The sequence below is a fragment of the Chaetodon auriga genome, chromosome 19 (genome assembly GCF_051107435.1).
Source record: "Chaetodon auriga isolate fChaAug3 chromosome 19, fChaAug3.hap1, whole genome shotgun sequence".
Lineage (NCBI taxonomy): Eukaryota > Metazoa > Chordata > Actinopteri > Chaetodontiformes > Chaetodontidae > Chaetodon > Chaetodon auriga.
Genome location: NC_135092.1, coordinates 3,682,421 through 3,693,459, shown reverse-complemented (window position 1 = coordinate 3,693,459; position 11,039 = coordinate 3,682,421). Strand labels below are relative to the sequence as shown.

Here is an 11,039-nt window from a genome sequence, read left to right as displayed (position 1 = left end):
CATTTCTCACTGTTAGACCCTTATTAGATTTTCAAAGACAGTAATTTGCAACTAGTCACATATCTCCTGCTTGAGACTTTTCCAGCTGGTCCCAGCTATAATACATCAGTCTTGGCTACTCGACGGATGTCTTATAGCCTCCTTCTTTGACCACATCAGAACGATCTCATTTTAAAAAAGACACTCTATAGGGTTTAAAAAGGAGATGTGGTCTCCAGGAATCAGCTGGTTGGAGCAGTTTCATGATACAAACATGTGAAAGAACATGGAAACAGACTTTCCTCGTTATGTTTATTTGTTTCACTGTGGTCTATAACTGATACAAAGGAAAGCTATTAATATAATATCTCAAAATGGACTGTAATTACAATCAAAACGGATTAACAGCAAATTTGCCGCAGCATACCGCTGCCCATGAGGCTTAGAGAAAAACAGAAACAATACTGGGTGTGTGCAGAAGTACCTAATAATTGTGCCAATATCTGGTTTGTAATTCTAATCACCTTTGAGTGTTTATAAACAGCAGAAAAAAAGGTAACAGAAATGAATATCAGAGTGCAGCAAACAAAACTTAATGTAATGCTTGGAAAGGCAAGTTTATTACACAAGTCAGGTCAAGCTTGGCCTGGACCCTTCCTGTCTACCTGTTCTGGAGATATTTCAATCTTAACACATGCTGGCAATCTATTTTTGACATTCTTTCAGAGGTCATTTACAGGAACATACAACCAACAGCCATTACAGCAAGATTCGGGCCAGTGTCTGAAGACATAATCCTTAACAAAGCCAACAGGAATATTTTAGCATTGGGAACTTTACCTGCCCGATGTTTCATTCTTTTTAAATTGAAGGATAGCTGTCTTCCATCAGGCCCTCAGTGGATCAGAGAAATTAGGCTAAAATTAGAGAAGATCAGACATGCATTCAGTGGCTGAACTGCAAATGTTACTTGAATGTGGCAGCCTTTTGTCTAATTGGCAGAGAATGTGTACTCTGATGACTTAAATATTACTTAAAGCTGTCCCTTCAGTATTATAGTAGTATTATTTACCCACCTGGCCTAATTGAGATCAACTGGAGTTGAAACTTTCTCCTTCATGTTCTGGGAAAGGGGGTGAGTGTGGGATGAGTGTCGACACTTAACCCTGATGTAGGTCATAAATGGTTATCATACACAACCTCTGATCCATACATGTATGTATGTCTAAATATGCATACTGTACGTATACATATATGCACAGTAAATAAGTTCACAGGTATGTGTCTTTAATTTCTCCACCACTGAGAGGGATGAAAAGACCATGCATACACACACACACACACACACACACACACACACACACACACACACACACACATACACATACACTACACACACCCTGTGTGTGCGCGTCAGGCAGAGTTGGCATTTCAACCTATTTTACAAGCTACGGTCAATTTCCTGGTAATACATGTACATAGCAACATTTTTCAACTGCAGACTCTCTGTATGTTTTTCTGGATTGACAGACATGTGCACCCAGTTCCTGTTGTCCCTGCACCCAAGTAATAATTTGACTCAAAACGTCACATTCCTTTTATACGTTTGATTAAACACAACATAACAATGAATGTACGTTTCATTTTGGACTGCAAAGCCATCCCTTTGTTTTTTATCTCCTGTGTTAACAGTGCTGCATGCTTTAAACTATGAGGTCACAAATCTGTTGTAAACTGGCCACTTGTCACTTAATTTCCCTGTAGTTTCATCCTTAAGTCCTGGCAGAGCTCATTTCATCACCAGGAGGTCAGGATCATTTCAAAGATGTTACCTTGTTTTTGTTGTACATTCATGGTCTTTTTAAGTGAATCAGACATGTACTCTACAGCATGTCTCTAAAGCCAGCATTGTCTCGCACCATGCTGCTGTAAACTGATTTATACACCTTCAACACGTCCAGAGCTGAAGGGCGGAGCTTGGGGTCTTCCTTCTTACACTCCTCGTGGATCTGAAAAAGATGGAAGTGGACTAGATCTCCTCCAGGTACCCTTCCCATCAGGAACCATGTCACATCAGGGATCTTCCAGATGTCTGTCCTCTCATCATACTCAGGCATGAGATCGTCTGAAAATGGCTTCCCTTTGTCTGGCCAGAGCTGCTCTGGGGCTACAAAGTCTCCAGTGAGCTCCCGGTGGCCACATTTCACCAATAAGCCTCTGGATGGATCCACCTTAGGCAGCGCATCCACATCATTCACCACCAGATGAAAGTCATTTGTCAGCAGAAACTGAGAGAGAGTTTTCTCCAGGCTGTTGGAATCACACATTACCCGCCGCCCAGCTGGGCTGTTGTGGAGGTAATGAAGGATGGAGACGTAATCTGTAGCCAGCCTCAGCCGGATCTGCCATGTGTTGTGCTGCTGGTGTGGCTCTTGTGCAAGAACACCTTCCAAGTTAAGCAGGGAACCAAGTGGGTGGTGCTCTGTGACCAGGGTGTTGTCTTCTCGGCAAAACCCCACCAACTGCACCACCAGGGGGCCCTGCAGCGCCTCCAACATGGATAATCCATGGAGAAAATCATCCAGGTAATCCAGAGAGGAGAGTTTGGACAGAGCCACCTTCTGACCCTTCCACTCTGCCAGGTAGACCTGTAGAAAGAAAAGTGCATGCTGAGGTCAGTAAGTCCAGAGTTACTGACCAAAACAAAAGGGATTGATGCCACAATATTGTTGTATTCTTAACTGCACAAACTTGTGAATTGCGAAAATCACCAAATAAAACAACTCCAGCAGTGTCGTAGTGGTGTTTGGGGACCTGAAAAAATACAAATCAGCTGTATTTTCATCTTTACTTTTGTTGACCATTGACGTTACATAAACATAAACAGTAACTTATAATACTGTACATCCACCTGCAGTACATCACTGTCATACTAATGTCACCTTACCGTATATTGCATCTCTGCACTGATTATACAGTTTCCTTTTTCTGAAACGACATTCCAACATTGAAAGTCATCACTGACTGTATTTTTCATTGTTCAACTGTTTATGTTTACAGTATTTTATTTATTATTTATGTATGGCTGTGTTTTTCATCCTTTGTTTTCACTTTCAGTTTTTTGATGGGTCTCTGTTTTTTGTTTTGCACTATGGAAAATCCCCCAAAAATGTTCTAAAAAAAAAACAAACAAACAAAACAAAATGCAAATCTAGATCGTACTGCACAGGCCCCAGGTAAGGTGGCTACATAGATACATCACAGCAAGGTGCACGACAAAGCAGAGCTGGGTTCATTTCCAGTTTTGCATGTCTGGTGTGGTGTATTTGCTTAAACGATACTAGCGTCTGACAGGCCACGCGCTATTTATTGCTGAGCTGAAGCCAGCAACATGACGGAGATCAAATTTCAGTAGAAATGGAATGGGAGGGTTGTTAAGTTTGTTTACTAAAAGGTTCATATGTTTATTGGGGTGACGATGAGTGGAGACATGGCAGAGTTAGTCTCAAAGAAAACTGCACTGATATGACAACGTATATGTCACTGACGGTTCATTTCATTAACAAAGCATGGAAGATTGTATCAAAGTGCCTCCATGCACGCTTCTTCCTGGAGAGCCATAAGGCAGAAAACTTGGCTGATGTGTTTGAAGAGGCCTTGCATAACTGGCAACTGGATCAGATCAAACCATCAGCCATAACAACAAACAACGCAGCATAAACTGTAGCTGTGATTAGGAAATTGGACTGGCAATGGCTAAACTGTTTCAGCCATAGTCTCAATCTAGCCACCAGTGGTCAATGCACTCTCACATGAAAAGCAGCACACAGAATGAGCCTTGGGGGTCTGCTGCAGCATCATCTGCCAATTTTCCCACAGCTGGCAGGAAAAAAGAGGGCTGAGAAAAGCACAGCAGGAGCTGGGTCTACTCAAGTGCTCTCTAATTACGGTAAACTATCACGTTCACGTAACCATCAACCAACACATACATCACGTGATGGCCTTGATTCTTGTACATTTGATTCCTGTCATGTCTGTTTATTTATTGATGGCGCACGCTGACAGAGCCAGGTACATGCATTCATTGCATGTTGATATCGGAATCAGAAATACATTATTGATCCCTGAGAGGAAATTGGGTCATGTTACAGTTGCTCACATTTTAGAAGAGGACTATATATGAGCATAGAGAAAGGCTGAGAAATGTAATAACACTATAACTACATCAGACTAGATAAGAAATATTACAGTATAAACATACAGCGAGTATTGCACATTTATATTTATGTGTAACAATGATTTGAACATGCTGTATAAATTAGGCCTGAAGCATTTCTCATGCTGAACCTTACTGTAGGCCGGACATTTAGTGCTGAATAATGCTTTCAGTGTTAATGTCTACGGTTCGTTTACATGGTCCATTCTGATTGCATTGACTTGAATTTCCTTAATGGATGATAAAGTGCTGGAATTCTATAGGATGTTAGCTTTGATTTTTAAAAAGCATATATGTCTTCAGCTGTAACCTGACCACTGAAGACACAATATGAATCAACCAGATAACACATAGTTTACTAATGAACATGTGATCATAAAGTCAGTCCAACCCATTAATAATTATTTTCCTTACACCTTATCAAGGTGTCTTGATTAACTGACTGTTTGTCTTACATTTAAAAATCTTGCTCAGCAGTATTTAATGACTATATTATCACTTTCGAACTACACAGAGTGAAGTTTTAAGTATCTCTTTTCAGGTGCACCACAGTGATCCTCACTCATGTCCAACATTAGTATTTATTGAGGCCTGTTTGTTGCTCTTTATAAACTGTTTCTCAAGTTGCAGACCAAAGTCTCATTATGTTCCACTTGGGAGCAGCTGCTGGTCCAAAAGTGACACCTAGTGGGAAAATTTGGTACACCCATCTGGTCTGGAGTATGGCTTAAGCGGTTAAAAAATGTTCACACTGTCCTAACCCTACAACAAAGTACTACAGGCCAAAACCAGCTGCACCCAGCTGTAATGAAGGTGTTCAAGGGACTTGTACCTTTCAACCTACAGAGGTCCGTGCCTTTTCCCTGCAAACACGATATAGATCATGTTCACCCTCCCTCCTTGCAGATTGGGTCCCCCTGGGCTTCGGCCTATTGTCATGTGCTCACCATCTTTGTTCAAGACTACACCTGTATTGTAATGAATTGTGGGTACTTCAGTCACTGAAGTCTGGTAAAGTCTGCACCCCAAGAGACTTTCTAGATTTCTGAAGTCAGAAAGTGCCCCTTTGAGGACTTGATGAAATGTGGATGTGGACAACACTTGCAGACTTCCTGGAAGCATGCTGGGCAGTATGGTGACATCTGGACATTTTGATTAAGCTTTACTTGTGAAGACAGCTGTGGTGCTTGTGACCACACCCGATTGTGATGTAGCACTATGCAACGCTGCACTGTTGAGTGGTGAGGTGCACAAGCATTTAGGTCTATCCTAACATCATCATCTACCCTGACTAGGCATGTTTCTGTACTGCGATGGGCCCCAAAAGACAGACTAAAACATTTCAATTTGATTGTTCAAGTTACAGCAATAACTCAGCATTTTGGGAAATATGCATTGCTTGTTGAGAGTGAGATGAGATGGATTGATACTACACTTACACTTACTTACACTTACTACATAAATATGTAGCTACACCAGTAATCAGTTAGTTTAGCTTAGTACAAACACTGGAGACATGGAGAAACAGCTAGCCTCACTCTGTGCAGACACAACAAAACCCACCTCTAATCACCTCTAAAGCTCACTAATTAACATATTGTATCTGGTTTATTACATCAGTAAAAACCCAATTTGTACACCCGGCAACCAGTGCAAGCTCCATTTGTCAAACACACCACAGGACTCTGGTGCCCACGAGCTGCTAACAGCTAAAGCTCTCCGACTGATTTCAACACAGATTTGTTGTTTACAATGTAGCATTATCGGGGAAAAACCAGGGTGTGTACCCTGCTGATATTTCAACACATCAGAGATGCAGGAAAGTCTGGAGACAGTGGGAGAGATGATGATGAAAGACAAGATCAGAACCATCCTAGATAACCCTTCTCACGCCCTCTACAGTGAGCTGTGGTAGGCGGGCAGCTCATTCAGCTGCCAGACCATCAAACCAAGGTGCAAAAGGGACCGCCTCCTGGGAACATGACTGAACAACAGCAGAGGCAACCAAGACTACAACACTGTTCGGACTGCCCATCTTATTTTAGTTTTATATACTTCTTGGTCAATATTTATTTTTTTATCACTTTCTCTATTTATCCATACTTCCCTGCTGGGGATCAATACAGGTTAATCTCCTCTCATCTTGATGAAGGTCTCTGTCTGACAAACAGAAAATGCAGAGAAAGGTGTGCTTTTTTATTTAATAAGTTAAATGAAATAACAAATAATAATAATACATGGGGGCTGGGGAGCAGGGTTCTTTGCTCTGTTGTTTCTATTATTATGTCTTCAGCAGTGGGAAACACCTTCTCAGCTGCAGTACTAACAGTGAAAGCCAGCATTCATGCACAACTCTGTATGTGAGGAGGTCTTTTGAAATGAAACAGACTGAAACAGTCAGACAGAAAGTTAATTTTTTCACCTGAACAGAGTTTCCTTAAGTCTTATAGAGTCGCAGTGCATGTTGGGTGGCTGGCTCGCTTACTAGGCCTGCTTGACTAATATCTCTTGCTATATCTTACACACTGCACCAATAATTAACTCACTATGATTCAGTTCACACAATAAACTAGAACAAGACAACCTACCTTCTTAACAGCTCCCTGGCCGATCAGCTTCAGCTTGCGGACTTCAGCGCTGATCTGCAGACACTGGAGCCAGGGGGTGCAGTTTTTCATGGTCACCAGTTTAAAGTGTCGAGGCACACAGCCTACATTAGAGGACACCGGCTGCTGATCAGTATGATACATGGAGTCCAGATACAGGTAGATCACGGCATTGCTGAGGAGCAAAGCAGCAAGGCACACCACCACCACTGGAACACCGTGGAATATAGTACTGTTGCTGCTCCGACCCATGGTGCCTTGCAGCTGGAATGAAAAAAAAAAAAAAAGGTGGGAGAGGATAATATAGCTTTACTAGATACAGCTCAAAACATTAACAAGGAACTTTTTTAACAGTAACACCAGGGTGAAAGTCCAAACCTGTCACTGACCACACTTACTGGTTCACTGGTGGGTGAAACAAAAGGACCTTCAAATGGAAAGCGAAACAGCCCAAAAAATATTTTTTTCAAATTAGAGGAACTGTATGAAATGCTGTGCTATAACAGCAAATACAACTATTTGATTATGTGCACTCATTTTGGTTTGCAACATTGTAAGTATGAATGAAACTTTAAATAATTAAATAATGACACTGACTTATGGAGAAAATGCTGGTATTGATTTGGTACTTATGCATCTGTGAGACCTATGTATTGATTCTTGTGACATCCTTAATTTTATCCACTTTGTAATGTGGTTATCAAGTTGTTTAGAAGAATGGTTCCCAAACTGGGATCTGAAGACCACCAGGGGTCTTTCAGAGGGCTACAAAGAGTTCCCAGCAAAGGGACAAATCACTTAGTGAACTAAACCACCACAACTCTTATTTTCAGGCGATTATACACTAATGAAAATGTAATTATGAATACGAAATTGCAGTTCTACCAGGGGATCTATTGGCAGAAAACCTACACACTGGCCATTACCATACCTACCATTACCAAAACACACGACACGTGACCTAAATAACAGCACAGCAAACACTGGTGCCTCCATCACTCATACCGATGAATGGCGGAGGGGTCTGTCGATTCACCTCTGTGCTAACTGCGTTACAGGCTTTCAAATGTGCCGCCAATGAACGTTCACGACGCGCAGTGACGTGAGGACCGTTTAGGGTCCTTGGCGTCATTCACTTCTTCGATAAGACGGTGGTCGCCTTCAGTTCAAAATGGCGGAAGAGTAAATGTGATGCCGCGCGCCGATGTTGTGATGAAACGAACCAATTAGCTTCCACTTCTTATCAATCTAAGTTCTTTGCCGTAAGTTCCCCAAACGCTCCCCTACTACGGTCGCATTTTCACACATGCGTAGAACAAACTGACGTCCGGTACGAATCAGCACAATGCGTCTGATGTTTAACGAGTTACCTTTGACTGCAACGTTATATTCAAGACAGAGAAGTTAGGTGAAAGACAGGGAGGCAGGCACAGCAAGTTCACGGTAGGTCTAGCTGATGTAAGACAACAACACAGAGAAAGGACAAGTTAAGACACGTCACCATCATTTTTAGCGTCATTCACAAACATACCTGCCGCATCATAGGTTCACATGGTGTTATGATTCAGCAGACATGACAGCACCCTGTCTGTTGCAAGTACAGGTACAACATAGAACAGGCTATGCAATTTGGCATGATCCCCACCAGCAACCACTAGCCGGATCAAGAATAAACTTCCTGTCAGATTTACAAAATAAGAGCGTCACATTTACGGAAGTCGGTTATTCACTTTAAAAAAGCAGCACTATTTTTAATACCTCATTTGTAGGAATATACATCCACGTGGCTATGCGCGCGCCCGTGCGTCTAGTTTTTTTCTTAGCTGTGCATTCATAGAGATGAAACCTTTATTGTGAAAAAGTGGAAGTGTTGTTGTTACTGATTCTTAACAGGCACACAGGCAGGTCTTCACTTCAATAGTACAGGCGGCTGGGAGACGTCAAGCCACAGCGAACAGGTACTGTTTTCTTAAATCTCCGCAGCTCTTTAAACTGTCTCCTTGAGCTAAAATTTCAAGCTAATGTAATATACTCGGTAGACATCTTCAATTGAAACCGATCACAGCTCAGATTCGATGTTTGATCTGTCAACACACACATTAACGCACGATAGCTAACGTTAACCCTAGCTCATATACAATACCGATATGACAATTACCATGATCAGCTACTAAAGGAGCTAACTAAGTGATAGCGAAACTTTGGCTGTTTTTTTGATCGTTACAGGGTGCTTGCTTAGATAAAGATGTATAGTATTGGTGTATGTACCCTTAATAGCTTAGCGCTAATTAAAGATGGCTATTTTGTATTATCGCTTCCTGTTAGGTTCAGGCGTGACAGCTGTTTATTCGTGATGGTGTCTTTGCATGGTGAAAAAATCTGCATCAATTTTGATCATTATTAAACTGATGCTGTAAAATCCATTTTTCTTTAGATCTGCTTCCATTTCCATCCTAACCTGTGCAGATGTTTCTTGTCTAACTTAGCTATCCCAGTGTTAGCTACATCTTTGCTATTATTGGCATTGGCAAGTTGTTACTTCAATGAAAGCAACAGTCGTGTCTACAGTAATGCTGGAGTAAAGGTGTGGTTCTAAATTAAGTTTGAAGATGCTATCGAAGGACATGAAGGTGGAAATGCTCGATCTATTGTGTTTTGTGGTGCAATACGTCCTGTGCTCCATGAGTGGGATGAGCCCTGTTTCCATAGTTTCCTCTATCTCCTCAGTGGGCTGTGATGTCAGCACATCACAGCCCATTCACACCCCTCCTCTTACTCTGAACAGCGATGAGTCACCAAGCAAGCTGAACATCTCAATGATTTTTCCTTTGCCATTTTTAAACATCCTCTGGGTTTCGAGGTAAATATGACAGCAGCTTGCAAAATGATAAGAGCGAGGCTGGAGCTCCCTGGTGTTTAGTAGGGTTAGGAGATGTGGTGAGTACCATGGGAGGACTTGGATTCTGGAGACTCTGCTTTGCTGTTTATACTGTGGTTGTTATCAGTATAATGTTCATGTGTATTTGGCTCTTCCAAAGATTTTTTTTGCAAATCGATAACTGATTTATGAAAATAGCTGATCTCTCTATGGTTTTTGTATTGATATGATGGTTTGATGTGTTATCTGTTTCATTTGTAGAATTGGAGGACAAAAGCGCTTATTGCCATATGGTTGTTTTATCCATACACAGTTCATTTATTTTCCAGAAAAGCTACTGTAATACAATGTGTATTAGTATCACAGTGCAAGACTACATGATAGAGGATTTTACTGTTAGAGCAGACATGAAACCACAAACACCAAAAACATTTCTGTCTGAGGTTTATTTTGATCTGCTTCTGTCATTTTTAACTTTATTATTTTTATTATTATTGAAGAAATGGGAGAATGAGAAAAGTACAGAGACGGAGAGTTCATTATAATTATAATTGTGCGTGGCTATTGAGGACGTGGGATCAGTTCAAGCTGTTCTGGTATTAGGTGTGCTTGTCCATGCAGTAAAGCATCCTTTGTGTTGATCATTGATGCGGATTTGTGAGAGTAACAGTGGAATCATCTGGGGATAGGAGGAAGTATGATGATTAAAGAGTGTATTGTCCTGTAATGCACTGTGTGTTACATGTATGTGCAAAGCCAGGAATGCATGTAATTGGCAAAGAATTTTCACCACCATTCCACCATTATACTATACGTGTGTGTGTGTGTGTGTGTTTCTGACATGAAATCTCTGTACCCTTGCTCAGTGTGCACTGTAAGAATCAGAGAGGAGACGTGTGTTCCTGCAGTGCAAAAAGAGTCATTCCCATTGTTATTGGGTATAGAATTGCATAACTGCAGATCAGTGTTAATCAGTAGATGAATGTGTATCAACTGGTGAGTCTGCATGAGTCCCATTAGGGCCAGCTGACGTGATCATTCAAAACACGATAATGGAGACAGGCAGCAGAGTTAATGTAAACCTCAGAGCACCATGGTAACAAGAGTCTGAAGTGCAGAGTCATTTGGGAAGTGGCATGTTTGTGTCTGACATCTCCGTAATCCCAACAAGAAGGACATGCAGTATTTTTAATGTCACTCTAGTTTGGTTCTTCTTAGTTTTTGGCGAACTTTTTGCTTACAGAGTTACTGATTTCTTGATGACTTGTGGTGCTCTAATATTTACAGAGATTTTGAAGTTAGACCTCCCTCAGACTGAATGTTGCATCAGAATCTCAAGTAGACCTATCATAGTATGCAT

At 41.3% G+C, this 11,039-nt stretch overlaps 2 protein-coding genes across 6 annotated transcripts in view; one reads left to right on the top strand and one right to left on the bottom strand.

Annotated features, from left to right (window-relative positions):
• Positions 1–280: 280 nt before the first annotated feature.
• pomk (protein O-mannose kinase) lies at positions 281–8,465 on the bottom strand. 2 transcript variants are annotated; one of them, XR_013079186.1, is made up of 4 exons: positions 8,333–8,458; positions 6,784–7,065; positions 1,787–2,627; positions 288–1,723 (listed from the first exon to the last, which is right to left on the bottom strand). XR_013079186.1 is itself a non-coding variant. In XM_076757285.1 (3 exons), exons 1-3 carry the CDS (start codon positions 8,342–8,344, stop codon positions 1,863–1,865), a joined length of 1,059 nt encoding a protein of 352 aa, XP_076613400.1. In that variant the 5' UTR covers positions 8,345–8,465; the 3' UTR covers positions 281–1,862. The 2 variants fall into 2 exon arrangements, 1 of the variants encoding a protein (XP_076613400.1); XM_076757285.1 differs by having other exon boundaries at positions 281–2,627; positions 8,333–8,465.
• Positions 8,466–8,689: 224 nt separating this feature from the next.
• pam (peptidylglycine alpha-amidating monooxygenase) overlaps positions 8,690–11,039 on the top strand; it is a 31,944-nt gene continuing 29,594 nt past the window's right edge. For 2 of the 4 annotated variants that reach the window (XM_076757559.1, XM_076757557.1), the window contains exon 1: positions 8,690–8,759. The gene's annotated coding sequence lies outside the window, so the exon portion shown is untranslated. The remainder of the gene's footprint in view (positions 8,760–11,039) is intronic. The other 2 variants (XM_076757560.1, XM_076757558.1) reach the window with 2 other exon arrangements.

What these genes read in the sequence shown, in the direction of transcription:
- pomk (XM_076757285.1), bottom strand. An exon ending in GCCAGGGAGCTGTTAAGAAG is followed by an intron (nt 2,628 to 6,783) that starts GTAGGTTGTCTT and finishes TTCTTTCTACAG; the next exon opens with GTCTACCTGGCAGAGTGGAA.